Genomic DNA, 17,935 nt, shown 5'->3' on the forward strand with positions numbered 1-17,935 from the left:
ACGCTTGTAAAATATTTCCCCGTTGAATTTTTCGAATTCTTTCTTATTCTCTTGTCGCTCTTGGTCAGTTTGCGTTGAATTATTTTTTGCAACGGGATTCTCCAAGGAAACTATTTTTTTCAGCTACCCCTCATGCTCCTCGTGACAAATTGTTACGCTACGCTTGTTAGTACGCTTGACGAAAATGTTTGCCGTTGAATTTTTCGAATTCTTCCTCGTTCTCTTGTCGCCTGAACGCCACCTTTGTCGACCTTGCGTAGTCACGGGAGAGCGGATGCAAGTATTGATCTAGGATTACGTAGCGCTCGAAATTCTAAGGACCTTGTCGCGGAAAACACGACACGTGCGCGCGCGAGAAGGAATCGAGACAAATTGTCGGCATAATCGGTACACGTGCCAGCCTGATATTTGAAATGTCGTCTCGCGTAGACGACGTTGGCCGTACGACACCCCACGGAGCGCGTTTATACGCGGAACGTGTACGCGTGCACACGCGTTGACCTGCTACGAGCTCAATGAAACGCGGCAATTTAAATGGGATGGAAATCATGGGAGAAGGGAATAAGGAAAGCTCTGTAGCTGTTGAAGCGCTTTATGAAACAAAGCGGCTCGTACGTACGCGAGTACCGGTCTTATTTTACTTCCGCGAGCAGTCGCTCACGAGTGACATTGAATAAACGATCGCGTATGCATCTATAATCTGCGTCAAGATAGATTTGCGTTTCCCGCAAAGTGGAGTTTTGTAACTCGCGTGCCGAATTTTACGACGCGTCCCAGCGAAGGAGCGACATTTGCGGTCGCCGAATTGCTGATTAAATCACGCTTTCAACCAGTTCGAGCTGGTCGATTCCCACACGCCACACGGACACGCATTCAGCGTGTGGCAAGCCATCGTTTTTTTCATGAATTCACTTGGCATCACGTGCTCGCGTCTATAAATCGCCTTTTGCACGCGCGCGACGGCCTACGCGCGATGTGTTTGCGGTGCTGGTTAAACTTTTGCGGCTAACACCGCGCCTCAGTCGGCTCATGTGACCGGCAATTTGTATCGGTATACAAATTGCGATTTGCACAGACGGCAGGATACGTCATCGCGCGAGATCCCAGAAAGGCAGACGGATGTAATTATTGTACACGGCGAATGGCAAATAAATCGTGATCACGTGCCGATTTCCGTAAGACCAGGAGATTCTCGTGAAAAACTGCGATCGGACCCTAATTCTGGCGGAAATGTTCCGTTTTTATTTTAATTATCGCTGGAATCGCTCATCTTCCCTTTCCTCCTACTGGAGCAACAAAGTGCGTCATTTTATCGCAAAGAAGTCTCGGGATTGCGTCTCTCGGGTACGCGCAATTCTTCCTCCTGATGAAGTTTTCGTCAAAGGGCAAAAGCATGGCAGTTTCGTTAAAAGATCGGGAGGGAGTTCAGCGGTTGGAAGGTTTCCACTGACGCCGTTGCTAGGTTGCGCCATGCATCCCATGCACGGGAAAGATAGAGAGAGAAAAAGAGAGAGTAAAAGAGCGAGAAAATCGCGGCGGAAAGAGAGGGACAATTGCCATTGCGTTTCGGCCAGTCTCGGCGGCCGGTCGCGCGGTGATCGGGCGCGTTCGGTCGAGGTGGTGGTTTGATTCGGCGGCACGGCGGGCAACGCGCTCACTTCAGTCCGCTACGGTGCGTCGCGCGGTGCGAACGGAGGGGTGTGCGTTTCCACGAGAGTACGTGCGCGCGCGCGGGGGGGGAACGCGGTGTATTGCGGCTTCGCTGCAGTGTGAAGGGCGCGCACAGGCAGCGATAGGTAAACGCAGTTTCACGCGCTCGAAAGGGAGAAATAATTTTCTCTCTTGTCCCGGGTACGCACGGCCGTGTGTGACATGCGGCCGGCAGTCACGAGCCATTGTTCGCGCCGATTGACACTCGGGGCAACGGCCAGCCGCGGCGACTCCCCGCAACCACACCGAGCGAGCAAGCGTGCCGCGAATCCAGCCTGAAGTTACCTGCGAATCGGCCGAGAGGAGACGGAGTCACCCAGAGCGGCAAATTGGCTGCGCGTCGCGCCGAACCAGGATATTTTTACGGTGAGTATCGTATGCCGCACTGGCGAGCCGCTTTTAACCCTTTACACTCGGTGGGTCAGCCCGTGCTCTTTCAAGGTAGGATGCTTCGTGTAAATCATTCGATCGTTGTTGCACCGCCGCATTTCAAAATTGCATTTCGTTGTTTCGATTCGTTCTCTACACGACTGCTCGATTATTTTCATCAAGATCATCCGTTTAACGATATGCTTACTCGGCATTCCTTTCCGATGATGAGAAGCGTTAAATTAGCTTACTCTCCTTACGTCTAGAAATTATTCTCGAGTTTGTTGAAATTTGTGAAAAACCCGTTTGGAGGTTTTCACATATCGTGCTATTATTTTAATTCTCGCCATCAGGACTGTTGCGGAGGCGCGAATTTCCTCATTCGCGCTTCGCTGTGTAAATGCAAGCCGCGATGTCATTAGGCGCCGTGTCTCGTATCTCGCGGGACTTTCCAGCGAATAATGTTCCATGTTCCATATAGGCCGCCGATAGAGGAAAGTCCCGTTATAACATTGAGTTTTTATCAGAGAAATTTCTTGTATATGTGGAGCCACATCGGCCATCTTGTATGTCATATTAAATACTTTATTTAAATGTTCGAATCTAGCTTCATGAGGCAGATATTGCATCGAGAGGACGCATTAACATAACATCAAATTATTAGTACTATTACTATATTAGTGTAATAAAAATAATGGCTGGATCCTTGAATGTAAAGGATTAAAATGTACATGGCATATATTTTATCATCGATTTACATCTATTAAGATTGAACGTTCCAATGGTTGGTTGCAACGCGCCGAGCAACCGATTCGGCGCAACCAACCGATCGACAATTCTCCATGGCCATTTTTTTCTCGACGCGAAAATAAAAAGCAAAAGGTTCCGTTGGTTGGACGGATACCGTTGCGTCGAACATCACGTAACATCATTATTTCTGACGATATCCATGTCGAGAGAGCATATTTTAAAATAACTTATATGTGCGTGTATATTTAAAATAACTTATGATGCGTGCGCGTATATTTAAAATTCAACAATAACGATAGCGATGGAAATCAGAGGAAGATGCAAGGAAGTTACGAAATTGTTTTTCGTGGATGCAGGCGACCGTTTGCGATCGTGGATTACGGTCGTTTACGCTATCGCGGCCGTTAGATCTCGCCGTGAATGGGATCAAGATCGCATCCTGGAGGTAACGCAACGCGTTGGCGCACGGCGAACGTTTAGAAAGTTTGAATTTATGCCAACTTACGTAATATATACCGTTCGGCATCGTAGTCGGCGACCTTTGCCTCGCAATGGCCGCACTCGCCCGCTTTCGATGTCGGATTCTGCTGTGCTCTGTACAATTTTCGCGGTTCATTTACACTCGTTTGAGACATCTAGAAATCCATTACGATTAGCGATTGATTGGTCCTCGGAGGTCATTTGCTCGCACAGAATGCACGTATTTATCTATCATATCATAGAAATCGATTGCGCGTGGGTGAGGAACACGGTATGTTCTGCAAATCAAAGGTTTAATGACATCGCAACATCTGCGACGTTCGCACTTCGAGGAAGGTGCACGATGATTCACGCGGTATTTTGCATAGTGTCCGTTGGTCTGATGTCATCATCAACGATGTAATCCTTTTCGCGCGTCCGCTGTCGATACGACGACCAAGTTGATCGCGAAAAACAGAGAGAGGAAGAGACAAAGAGAGAGAATAACTCCTTTTCCTCGCGTTTTATCGTCTCATGTGCAAAGCATATGAAAAGAAGTGAAACCAAATCGAATACTCGCCTGCTCGTATCTGCTTATCGGCAATAATAAGCCAGCATCGGTCGCTCGCCGATAATTACAGCCATAAGAAAGCATAGAGCTCATTCGGGATTCCTCCGACGCCGCTAGCCGACTGACGTCAGGAGGTCCCAAAAAAATGTCCAATGTGCGAGTATGACCGAAAGTGTGATTGACGAGTACCCATGCCAGTTCGACAGTAAACGAAATTAGACGGCTGTGAATCACGATGGAATAGTACCCGATGCTCTGTTATTTTCGTTACAGACGTTCTTTTAATAGAATACACCAGCGAGGGGGTTTGCATATGCGTGAGAATTGATTCTGCTCTCGCCTCTGCTTCACCATAGAAACAGTTTGGTAAGACACAACCCGTCTCCACTGGAATACAAAAACCTGAGATTAATGAACCATTAGGAAGGTTACTGTTTACAATTGCTGTTTACAATTTCAAGGATTCTGACAAAGAGGCTATACTGGATCTATAATCACGCCGATCGGTTTTTCAGTCTATAATTCCAAGGTATTAGAGATCAAAATAAATCGCAACTGAAGTCGCGCAATCACAGCTGGCAGATAAGAAAGTTGGGACCTCGCGGTGAAAGTGACGTGCGATTCTAACAGATTATCCCTGGTAACGTATACGCGGATCACGAGCGCGTTTTATGCTGCGTTCCCATCGACGAGCGTCGCGGAATTTCTCCGCAATGTGGCATCTTGATTCTCGAATGAATCGTCCGTTATCAGAAGCCAAGCGCATTTAAACATCCTCGCGACGTTCGACGAGCATGCAACATCGGTCAGCAGCGGCGTCAGCTTGGAAAAGTACCGTTACAACATTTCCTCGCGCGCGATTATCTCGCAGAAAAGCTGGGCGATTCTCCTCTGGGTCGGTTGGTGCGGTTAGTGTTAATGTCTGATAAGAATCTGACCCGGTCAGCAGTGATTCTCATTCGCCTTAACCCAGTTCGCACAGGCACTATGGGCGCACCGACCGATTTGTGCCACGATTACGGGGGCGCGAATCGTGCCGGTGACGATAACGAGCACAATGCCAGTGCCAGCGTGTCATTGTTGCCGCGCAACGTTCGATGGAATCAGGCGGCGTTCCGTATCGGACCGTTATTTTTTCATGACCAGATCGCGAAAGTCGATAAAGTGTCTCGATCTCTCGAAACGTCGATTCGATCGCGATGTTGAGGAGATCAGGTACATCTCGTAAACTTCTTTCATTTATCATACCTATGAGATTAAATGTATCTTATCGTACTGCATATTTGTGAAATCTGCATCAGACAGCTTATTTTGATAACGACCTTACGTTCATGTTTCATCTTTCCGAGAACTGATCCGAGACGTTTGAATCGGAATCTTTAATCCATAATCGAATAGTAAACTATCGTGGAAAGAAGTGACCATTGGTGGTACGAGGTCGAAAGACCAGGTCGATGTGCAGACGAGGAAGGGTCGTGTTAAAGAATGCACGCGTTGCAGTATGCATCAATCGTAGCGCATATCGATAAGTCGTATAATTTTTCCACGCAACACAGCCGTTATACGATGCGAGCTGGATTAAGGAACTTTCCTTTCGATAGACACGAGACGTACGCGAGGCACGATCCCGATAATATAATCGGAGGCACGCGAGAGGACGTATGTGTAACGACCGAATCACGACGTGACAAAGTTCAAGACTAACGGATTTGTTTGAAATTCGCGATACGCGGATACCGATTTCGATTGGTATTTTCCATTTTCCTTTGTGTCGCGCCGGCTGGATTCCCCGAATTGTTGCGCTCCTGATCTTATTTTCTAGCGAGCATCATCGATGCTAAAGCTAGAATTTCCTGTATGTTACGTGAGAGGAAAGCAGATCCCGGGACGTGGAATAGTGCGAAGTGTAAACGATGACGTGTATCTGTAAATTCAGCAACGCCCATCAGGTAGTATTCGTGAAAGAGATACGTTTTGACACTGGCGTGGAATTTATCTGTCAATTTGTTCGACTATTTGTTTCTTTTCTCTGTTTAACGAAAAGCGGATACGCGTACGACGAGGAGGAGAACTGGGGATAACGCGTTTATATCGTTATTTCATGATATATTATAATATCGCTATGGTAACGGATGAATATAATTCAAGTATGCATTAGTTGTAATGCCTGTTGAGGCGATTTGGATAAAATTTGATGGAAAAGAAAGCTCATCGATTGGTCGATCGATCGACGTGAATTGCTTATCGAGTTTCGTTGGGCTAATTGGAGTAACCGGTGATTAATGCGACTTGTCATGTTAGCTGTTGTTGGATCATTCGAGACACACTTGAGACAGAAATGTCGCACGCTAGAATGTTACTGGAGTATCTCGTAACTGGAATCAGCATTTGAGTCCACTCAACAGATGACGAAAGCATGTAACGTGATACAATAAATATTAATTGTCCGTACGCGCGCAACCTCTTGTATTCTACGAATATTCTGACGTAGTAATCTATTCCACGATCACTTAAGAACCATTACGCGCGCATAATTTCAAAGATCATTAGCAGTATTTTAAGATTGCCAAGTGTTTCCTGCGAAACGTTGTCTTTACTGATCAAATCTTTCAGTAATACGTGAGAAATATTTCTTTTATAATATTAAATGTATTATAAAAAATAGTTGACATAATTTTTCAATACAAGGTACGCGACTCTCGATCAATCGGATCAGTCGGATCTTTTTGAAGTCGCGTAAAGTTTGTTGCTTCCAAAATTCCTCAGTGATTCATCAATCATTTGGAGATTGCAAAGTGCTTTCGCGAATGTTATCTTCATCGATAAAATATCTCAAAAATGGATAACGAAATACTGATTGTTATCGAAGTGATCTGCAATTTTATGTTTTCTACAACTTTGTATGTGCCTAGCCTTAATCTATACGATCTTTTTATGCGATACAAGATAATTGGTATACGTGTCATTGCGATTTAACGGGAAAATAGGCGCAGAATGATTTACCTTCTCTCTCATGATTTATCTCTCTTGGGACTCTGAGTCGGCTCAGAGTCGATACGCGAAGATGGCGATCGCGCACGAAGCGATCAATGCGACTCGAACTGTATCGGATCGATTTCATGCACGTATTACAGGTTTTTGTTTCGAATAAATATCTTTGTTTATCGCGTCGAACTTTTGACGAAGCGAGTTGATGCGTTTTCGTGCAACCTGACGCACGATTATTCCGCTCGCGCGCGCGCGTTTGATGAGCGCGCTTTTTCCCCAGGGAATTCGCTTATTAATAACAAATCGTGCATTTGGCCGTGTCGAATTTTAAAGCGTTAAATTGGACGTGGGTGTCACGTCGGGGCGATATTTCAAAATTAGCGATCCACTGACGCGATCTGCAGCAAACTAAAAAGTGCCGACCTTGGTGCCGGCAGCGACGCGACACTGTTAAGGATAAACAGTAGCCGAATAAGCCGGACAATGGAATATAAAAATAAAGTATCAAGAGCAAACAAAGAAGAAGAAAGACAAGGATATTACCGCGGAGAAAATTTCGCAAGGTCGTAATATACTAATCCCGTCACGCGTGTGTCAGTATTCGGAATCAATACCGAGCAATTCCCATAAAATGATTTCAATTCTAATTAATTGACCAAAATTTCGATTTTCGTTATTTGTGTAATTTCGTTTCAACAACAATTTATTTTCGTCATAGGATGCAAAGATGTCCATGCAAAGATAGTTCTTCCTTTCGATTCGAGCTTTGATGTTACTCGACGAGGGATGCAGCGGTGACGAGAAACACGAAACGCAGACTGAATGGCTGCGAGCCAGCAAGTCCAAGGTGCTAACAAGCCTATATGAAACGACGCTCACCGATATGTGCCGATGGAATTTGCTAATTGAGAGGTTTCAATCACGTGTAAACCGCGACATTACGAAACGCAGCTTGATGGAAGTCCGAAGGAAGGAGTTATTTGTGTAACGGGAAAATTTAATGTACGTCGCGGAGATTACGCGGTTTCCGCTGCTTATAACAGTATATGATTACGAGAGATGAGATAGGAGAGTGTTTCTTTCCTTCTCTAGGAAACGTAATGGAACGTGAGAAGGCGGATTTGAAAGGTCACAAGTTTCTTCCGCTATAAAGATTTTATTTATAAGTATATACCGGATTACGATGATTTGTTTGAATAATTTAAACTTTTTCTCTCTCTCTCTCTCTCTCTTTTGCTTAACATATTCATTTTACTTATGTGATGACGTTTTGATTGCATAACGCCGTGCTTGATGATTCCGAAGAAATTGTTACATCATCTTGTAACGTGTATCTTTACGCACGAGTAGTGTCCATTTATTACGCGATATCAATCGGTTTTCATAGTCTTATTACGGCATTGACGATAAAGTCGAGATGCTACAAAAAAATTACTGATGAGAGAATATAGTTGCATGTAGAAATAGCGGACGCGGATTTCGAAAGCAAAAGACGCTTTGTTTCGTTTACTTGGCGAAAACTTTGTTACTCGATGAAGCAGCCAGTCGCGTTTCACGGATATTGCGGTTTCCGCATACGTTGTTTCGGAAACAAACAGCGCAAGTATGAGAGAAAGAGAAGCTAATGATGTCAGAAGTACACCGATGTCGGAAACCCGCATAGAATGGCCCGCTCTGTGTCGTTTCTACATAGTTGCCTTTGTTCGTTACACGCGCTGCTACGAAGATAACATTCTAGAACTATACCTTGCTCTCTCTCTCTCTCAAAAATATCTCTCATAAATAAGGTGATTTACAAATGAAGAGGCGTGAAAGTTCATCAGTCTCTTGATCCTCCAGCGTTCTAGAAATATTTCACGTAGTTCTTACGTAGGGGTTTCTTTGTTCTCTGGACTAGACATTATACAAAGTGTGTCTTAAAAACTGTCGCACTTTCTCGAATTATCGTTAACTTGCGACGTAAAATAAAAAGTCCTTATACCTGATTGGCCAGATTATTAAAAGAAATTTGCGAGAAATATTGCTAGGGAAAGTCTTGGTTTCCAGACTTAATTAGCTGTTAAATATATCACAACGGACACAGCGATGGACTCGTGGGATACTCGTATGTTGCATTGAGACAGACAGGCATAATTAGACTTTGTATGATATGCCATTGGAATGATATATTGCGACCTTACACGTGGATACAGATTTTCTATCTATTATTTGCGCGTATAATTATCGTAATGGGATAATCGGAGTAGCTTCGAGACAGAATGTGCAAGGTTTTTTGCCAGCTTGTTGTAGCGTATCGTGTTATTTACGATTATCATATATTGTTTATCAGGGTATTGAAAACGCACGAGGATCTTTGCTTAAAACGCAAAGACGGAATGTAAAATTGCAAGCAGTGCCATGTTGGAAAATACGTTTTTACAGCGGCTATTACCAGTAATGAACAATGATAATGACATTAGTCATTGCCAATAAATTTACAGACAACGTGCAGTTATCGAAAATTTATATTCGTAATATAATAACATTCGAGCAACGGTGTTCTAATTATTCCTGTACTCGAGAACAGAATTTAGTTAATTCCGCCAATGACGAGATACCTTTTTGGTATATTGGATTCCACCGTGATGTGTAATGTTATTCGAACGTGAGTCGGTAAGAAAAGCAATGGCAAAAAATAGCAAACATCGGAAACGATGAAACATTCCATTTCGCGCTTGTCCGAGCGAGGCGATGAGATTGCTCGGTGCGTCTCTCGGCTGCGAGCACTCTGCGGTTTCTCGCAGACTCGTAAATTTTCAACCGGTTTACCCGCGTGCGTGTACACGTAGTATACGTATGCGTCCCGGCGATCGTGGAGACGATTCTTATTTGTCAAGGGCGACGTGAATTCGAAAGCAGCTACATCGGGGGATCCCGAGAGTCCGCGTCGTAAATTTTTTTTCTGCTCCAACGTAACATGCGGAAGTAACGAGAACGCGAACTGCCGTAATAATAATAAATAAAGGGTTCGCAGGAAAACGAGGTGCAATTGTTTCCGCGTTCTAAGTCGATGAATTAATTCATCTTAATCACGAGCGCGATCGCACACGCGGATGCGTAATTCCGACGTAAAAGCGACGTAAGAGCGATAAACGTTGATTCCACGTGCGCACAGTCGATGTTTTGTTAATGGAATTGGCGTTACTGTTTACAAAAAAATATGCAATGCAAAGACGTATCAGCGCTGTATAATGAATACGGCTGTTGGTACTTTATGAGCCTCCTCGCTCGGGATTGTTGCAAAGATTAACGACAACTTTTACATTGCAAATCTTGGCATTCACTCTGCTCCCCGTGTCGCTTTCTATGTTTTTCCTGCTCCGTCATTCTTCTTGCGCGATCTCCTCCGACTGGATAATCGCGTCAACGGACCGTCTTCTTGCGTGATCACGTTGCAATAAAATTGGCAGCGCTTTATCCGAGATTGATAAGACACGATATTAGCGTCGACGATCGTACGATACTTGCGTGTACTAACATTGACGCTAAATATAGTCGCTCCCCCCTCTGCTTTCTTCCCTAAAGTGATTTTAAACATTTGGTCAATGGCGGATTGCCTCAGTCCTACGTTGTTTGCTCATTGGTGACAGTCGGCTTTCGTCAAACGTCCGAACATCTGCAGCTGTTGCCCGTGTTGGGCGATTTCCATCACGTCGCGATCATCCGCCTCAGTGAAATTCATTTCTCGTCGTCGATCAAAGTGACTGACTGTTTCGCGCCCGCGGAAATTTCAACGGTGATATCGAACCACTGTTGCAAACAAATATCTTGTGTGACAAGAGAATGGTGTTTACGGCGAAATTTTGATTTGTGTGATGGTAAGTGGAAGACATGTACAGGATGAGGCACCTAAAACAGGCCACCTGAATATCTCGGCTGTTATTGGTGATAGAAAAAAATGTGTCAGACCAAACTTGCATGGTTTTGAGGGACACATAATTTGTTCTAAATAGTTTTTTATTAGGTGAACGCGTAGAAGTCATATGAAGGTCAATTTCGTTTTTTTAAATGGTATATGTTTTTTACGTACCATCTAGTAGAGCGTTTGAAGATGCGCACATTGATCTACGGGTCAAAATCATTCAAGGTCACTAAAGGCTAAAATTTCTAAGTGCTAGAACTTTTTCATTTCTGAGTTTACGGTGTTTTCAATAGCAGAGAACTCTAGGCAATATAAAAAATAATTATATCATTAACTCAGAACTTCTCGGAAAAGAAAAAATTTCTAAGGGCTAGAACTTTTTCATTTCTGAATTTACGGTATTTTCAATAGCAGAGAACTCTAGGTAATATAAAAAATAATGATAAAAACAACTCAGAACTTCGCGGAAAAAGAAAAAATTTCTAAGGGCTAGAACTTTTTCATTTCTGAGTTTACAGTATTTTTAATAGCAGAGAACTCTAGGCAATATAAAGTAAATTATTTTCCCTTGCAGTTGGCCTTCAGTGACCTTGAATAATTTTGACTCGTAGATCAATGTGCGCATCTTCAAACTCTCTACTAGATGGTACGTAAAAAAACATATCATACCATTTAAAAAAACGAAGTTGACCTTCATATGACCTCTACGCGTTCACCTAATAAAAAACTATTTAGAACAAATTATGTGTCCCTCAAAACCATGCAAGTTTGGTCTGACACATTTTTTTCTATCACCAATAACAGCCGAGATATTCAGGTGGCCTGTTTTAGGTGCCTCACCCTGTATAGTAAATCCAGTTATTTTGCGGAATAAAAGTGGTGCGACTCTGCGGTGGCCATTTGTTTTCGCGAAGTCGTCATGCTTTTGCGAAAAGTTTGTTTTCTTCAATGTGTTTTATCGTCTGATTTGTGTAGAGGGAGAAAGGAACGATTCATGTAAATTGACAAACAGTTTACTCTTTCTTTTTATGGACCTGTTCTTTTTTTAGCACGCGGTATTAAAATTTCAATGCGAGTGGAGGGATCTTCATAAATTTCGCGTTTGTAATGATATGGACATCTTAATTACGATGTACGTTTAGGTCCATTGGGATCTTTCAACATGAACGTTTACCACATTATTAAATTCTCCGTTTGTACATGGTTTTACCTTGAATGGTACCCGACGAAGACCGCATAAATTACGCCGACAGTCAATTCACGATAATGAGGCCTCACAGGAATTAATCAATTCTTGCGAATCGATTGCAAGCCGGAGGCACAATACTAGGCGGTATCTAGAGAGTTTCCACGAGAGCAATGACAAAATGCATGTTTCTCGATAAATGCAATAAAATATCGTTTTATCATCTTGCGCTTGTGGAAACTGTGCGGCTTTGTCGATCCACAGATGCACCTGCTTATCGTCGTTGAGAAAACAGATTCATACTCTCGACGATGGCCTACGACGTCGAGAAGGCGCAAACGCACATGCGTTTTTTCGTGCACGTCGTTGCAATTATTAAAAATTTTTATGCAGAATTGATTTCGAGTTTCATTCCGCTCGCGACCCGACATAATATAATATAATATTGGTCACAATAAGCGATAAGAAATACTTTTTATTGGAGAACCAAGAAAATAATGTTTTCTGTGTCTTTTTCTTTTCTTCAAGGTCTGTGAGAATGGAACACGGAGAGTGAAGGGTATAGCTGCGATCCAAGCCATGTCACGTCTCTGTCTCGTCCAAGTCATCGCAGGCTGATTTTCGCACATCTGGTGAGTTATTGACCTGTATCCAGCTTTTCTGACCCAATTCCGAGAGACTTTTGGGAATGTTCCCGGAATATTTCTCGTCACGTTTCGCGAACAGTGAAACTCGGAAATACTGATTCCTCAAAATTGTATTTTAGATCTAGATCTTTGAATTAGTTGAAAATAGCTTGCAGGTGATTAACGAGAATTAAACGTGCTCTGTCACCGTGATACGAACTGTTGACGTTCGTCGGAAACGCGGAATCGAATCTTATCGGAAACCCGAGGGAGGCGTACGCCGACGTCGCCGACGTCGCCAATTTCCCGGCACATATTTCCGTGCACCCGCATCGCACGTAGCACGCACGTTTAACGTATCGTGGCTCATGTCTGGTCGACTCGCGTGAGCGAATGACAATGTTCCCGGAATGACAATGACATCTGTTTCAAATTCGCCGCTGGCGGTCCTGTTATCACCGCGCGTAATTATACGCGGGATAATAATGAGCAAGTTGCAACCGCGTTCAGATTTGCGCGCGCTATTCTTAGCGGGATACACAATAGCAGACATTGTCGTAATCGCTCGCGTGGAAATGATTTCGCGTTTTATCGGGTCGTGCGCGCGAAAATAGCGCCGTTATAGCACGCGCGTGTATTACGCAGCGGCTTCGCATAATGATCACACGTGTGTGTGTCTGCCTTTTATAGCAACAGCTTCAACCTGGCGCCGAATTGGTCATGGTATGCTGTTGTACATCGGCGATCATAATTCGTCTTCCGGTCAAACGCTAAATAACAGGAACGTAACAGGAGTAGAAGAACCAGATGGTGCACATGCTTCGAAGCTCAAATTGCGGAAAATTTGGATAAATTTAATTATCTAATAGTATTATGGAGAAATTGCAAGAAAACTTTAACATTTTTTTAATATAATTATAAAACGGAGCACACAGGATATAAAATTCAACATGAGCAGATTGGCCAAGGAAAATTTTCTTATTTTGAAGAGTGGATGACTTCACTCACAGAGCGATGCTCATATTCAGGGCGTGTTGGGAAAGGCAAACTCGGAAACGATAAAGAACGTCTTAACAGTAACTGTGTTTCGTAAAAGAGGTCGATACTTGTTTTCTTGTCTCGTACATAACTGTTTGCATGCTAACACTGCGTCTCTTATCGGCTATCGCAAGAATCAACATAATTGACCACAATGTCCAACAAATTCATAAGGGTCTTAATTCTAAAACTAATTCAAACAATATTGTACTTAATCAATATACAAAGACATCAAGAGAAGGTGTCTTAAAAGTAGAATATTCTACAATTTATTAAAACAACAAATGATTTGAGAGCTCTAAAAGTGACATTAGTAACTCTAACTGGACATCGCATTCTCAAAATGTGCTGCTTTTATTTTTCAGTTTTCTCATAATATCTTACATTTACGAGGCCTAAAACTTTTTTACCGCGAGACATATCGCGACGACGTGAGAGTTCGCTCGTGATATTCGATACCGGTTATAAAAAGTACATTCGGGACAGAGTTTCTTCTCCACGTATCGAGGAACCAGCTCCGACGTTATATTGAGAAATAAACCCAAGCTGAAAGATCGGATTGCGCTTTTATTGCGAAATGACAACGAACGTCATACATGAAATAGTTTCTCCGGGGCTCGTCTGCTGTTATCGCTCTCTCATAAAATTGCGGGGGGTTTGTTTGTTTCTATTGGCACGTTTACGCGCATCGTCATACGATTGTGACACTCGCGATAATATAATTTCACGCAGAACCATCCACGCGATAATGTATCGTTCTTTTAGCTCGATATTTACGTCGCGTGATCAGATATTAAACGACACTTTTCGTCGAGAGAGGTTTGCTAAACGGAAATAAACGGCTGTCCGTGCGTGCGGATCGTGCAGATTGATGTCTCCGAGATGTTCTCTCTCGGCAGCCGAATGTTGAACCGTTGCCAGCTCCAGAGGCAACCGAGCGTAAGGTCGATCTTTGCACGTCGAAGTGGTGGACCTTACGGTTTCTGTCCGGTTTCTCTCTTCTCGTCTTTCTTTATCGTTGTTTCTCGTTGAAAAAAAGAATGACATGTATGAAATGAAATTATATTGTGAGTCATGTAAAAGTAAACTCAAGTAGGTAGATCTTGAAATGATATCGCGTTAAGAATCGTGCCGACTAAGCGAGCACTTAAAGAGTAACGAATGTTTCCTGTGAGATAAGTCTGGAAAGATGAGCACGATAAAGATTATTGACTTAATCGCGGTAGATCATTGAAGTAATTGTAGCGCAAAGGCACTTTGAAAGAAAAAAGCAGATTGCGATAATATCAGTCAGAAAAACATTAGTAGTTGACGTCAATTGCAGGAGTGCTTTATTTTCGAAATGTGTTAATATCTTTGCGCACTCGGCTTGTGTGCATCTCGCGCTGGTAAACGAAATCGCGTATCCATTACTAAACGTAATATTCATATTTGTAATTTCTGTTACAGTCCAATAATTTTAAATTAGTCTGTCATCTAAGAGGAAAATACAATTTGTAATGCAAGGAGAAAAGCATAAGAAAAAAGAGAACAAAGATTGTTAAGAAACATATGCTACGTTATTTTTAGATTCATTACATTAACCTTAGTCCCCGTCTGCGACTTGTCTCTCCTTTGTTATTTAAATTGAGTATTTGTTCAGACAGTTATCCCCATGTATGCGAGTAACAATGTTTGCGGATCATTCTTCGCGTAACGCGCAAGAAGCACGTTTTCGTTATGTGTTGTGCATCATTTGGTCCCTTTTCGTCTGTCAGCTCAATTTCGCTTTGATTTTGATTGATCTCGCGAATAAATCATGCTCGTGGACGGATAATCGGACACGCGCCTGTGCCCGTGTACCAAATAGATATTTTTACAGCACGTGCGTACGGGGAAACCCGTCTAAAAATATATGTCGACGGGAACTCCTTAGCGTCGTGCATTGGGGTCGTGCCATTTCTTCGTGATGTCGCTCAAATTGACCTGTTTCAAGAATCTAATTCCGCACGCAATTTTCTATATCCAGGAAATTTGTGTTGTAATTGAAGAATTGAAGAATCTAATTTAAACTTTCAAACAAACGAATATTAATTTTACAAGTTTATGCGATAAAATTTATATTGCACTCGATTTTTTAATCTGAGGCCTAATCGCAAAGAAATGTGTCACTAATAAAAACGTGTTGCGCTTTGTTGCAGGCTCGTGTATATATATCATTTATGAATGGATGGAGCTGCGACGGGAATCATTGGAGGAGGGCCGGTTGCGAGTCTGGGAAGTTTGGAAAGATGGTGGAACAACCCAGGAATCGCAATCTGGATCTTCGTACTCTTTGGCAGCTTTCTTCTCAACGCCACTCTTTTGCTCGCGTTTCTCATACGACCAGGATTACGCACCATCTCCAACAGGTAAGTAGACCAAATTAAAAATAATCAAACCTCGATGATCGAGGAGGAGCATCACCCTCGACCTTCATCATCACGCCACTAATCCCTTGAAATTTTTCTCTAACATTTTGCATTTTGCATTGTATTTTTTATGTACTTTCGATACGTTTTTTATTTGATATTCGAGGAAGTAACTTTGAATTTTCTTGCTCTGTGACGTTGTCTCACGCTTGTACATATGCCAGAAAAAGAGGTACATGATACGTAAATAATATTGATGTGAATAATATTGTGCTTGCAAAATTAACGTCGGGTTATCGTCGATAAACAGCTTCCGTCAATCAGCGAGCGACGTCAGTCAGTCCTTATACACAATGATCTTTTAAATTTATTAACTGATGAAATTTATTAACTGGCTGGCTGACGGCGAAAGCAATTTTTTCGTGGAAGATAAAAAATATTAGATATGCAACTGTATTGCGCGCGTGAGTCTTGCGAATTTGCAGTGTCGCGCCAAACCGGAAATAAATCGTACATGACCACGTGCGCGTGAGATGATGAAAATAATATATTTAGGCGCCGTCAGATTCACACATAACATTTGTCGAGGTACCACGGCAATAAATAATATGCCGGGTGTAACATTTGTTTTCCTCGTGTCGCATCTATACGAAGAGTTGATGACCTCGTACCCATTGTTGCATACGCATTGATAACGAGAATGCGTGTACTTTTCGCGTAGTAAACTGCTGACTAAAATTAAATCATAGCCACGATGTGAACCGGAAAAACAATGAATAAATATTTCGGAATACAATAATGAAACAGTTATATGCCATTTAACAGACATCGTTGATTTTAAGAGTACATTAATAAAAATTTCAAATATTCGAAACTCTGCGTTTTATCAAGACACGGTTTCGTATCAAGGCACGATCCTCCTTGCCGTATCTTGGATAACAGGAGAATTATTTTTGTTCGCATTCACGTCCTACGTGTCCTTCTGCAAAGCACACAAAGAACACACGCATTTTCCATCGTGCGCATAAATAAAATCGCGTTTGAAGTGTCGTTTCTATTCTATTGCACCTCATACGTTCCTCGTGGGATACTGCCAGTCTAAATATTCCAGTTCATGATTTTGTCGTGTCGGTGGCCACACGACGCGATGTAATGCGGAAAAACGAAGGAGGACGCAGACGTGGTTTTCATTGGAAATTAACGCGTCCCACACTCAAAATCTTGGACGGACTATAAAAATATCCGCATACGCGAAAAGACATAAAGATGAGTGACACGTTTATATTTTGTGTTTTTGAAATATTGCACAAATTTGTAGATAATATTCTTGTGGCCAGAGAAACGTAGCATCAAAATTAATAGTGTGATATTTGTTTATAGAAACTGTCTACTGGACCAACACTTAATTCGGTCATTTCCGCGAAACCAAGTTGATATTAGTAAGATGTATTAATAGAGTCGCGCCATCAGGACTGGATCTATCATTGTTATTACGCGGACTTCCACCTGCTGAGCCAGGAAATCAGTTACAGAATACCAAAGTTTGGCAACTGCCGCAATGAGCTGTAGTAATAATAAACTTTCGTATTTTGAGAGCACTTCGTTGCTGCTAACGATGTTAGCAAAAATAAAAATATATTTTTTCGTTTCAGCGTTGTAAAAGTAAAATTTTATTTATAATTATATGTTTCCGACATTTGTGAAAAGTATTACACGGACGACGTTTTAGATCTATACTTAGATCAAAGACGAATTGAAGCGATCTTTGTCGTTTACTTGACGGAAAGATTGAGCGAAACCGTTCGTCAATTTGTCGACAGTGCAAACGAGTGAAACAAAACACCATGGATCTTTTGAATGTTGCTGTTCTTGGGATAAATTTGTTAGGCTGGCAAAAATAGCGAAGACTCCCTCCGCGAGATATGCAAATGCTAGGCGATACACGAT

The 17,935-nt window shown here is 42.5% G+C and overlaps 1 protein-coding gene across 1 annotated transcript in view; it reads left to right on the forward strand.

Moving 5' to 3' along the window:
* The window catches only part of LOC105274509, a 22,245-nt gene continuing 4,310 nt past the window's right edge, over nucleotides 1-17,935 (forward strand). Inside the window, exons 1-3 of the mRNA XM_011330706.3 lie at nucleotides 1-2,076; nucleotides 12,463-12,566; nucleotides 15,779-15,988. Coding sequence (XP_011329008.2) covers nucleotides 15,804-15,988 — 185 coding nt within the window. The 5' untranslated portion in view covers nucleotides 1-2,076; nucleotides 12,463-12,566; nucleotides 15,779-15,803. The remainder of the gene's footprint in view (nucleotides 2,077-12,462; nucleotides 12,567-15,778; nucleotides 15,989-17,935) is intronic.

This window comes from Ooceraea biroi, chromosome 11 (assembly GCF_003672135.1).
Source record: "Ooceraea biroi isolate clonal line C1 chromosome 11, Obir_v5.4, whole genome shotgun sequence".
Classification (NCBI taxonomy): domain Eukaryota; kingdom Metazoa; phylum Arthropoda; class Insecta; order Hymenoptera; family Formicidae; genus Ooceraea; species Ooceraea biroi.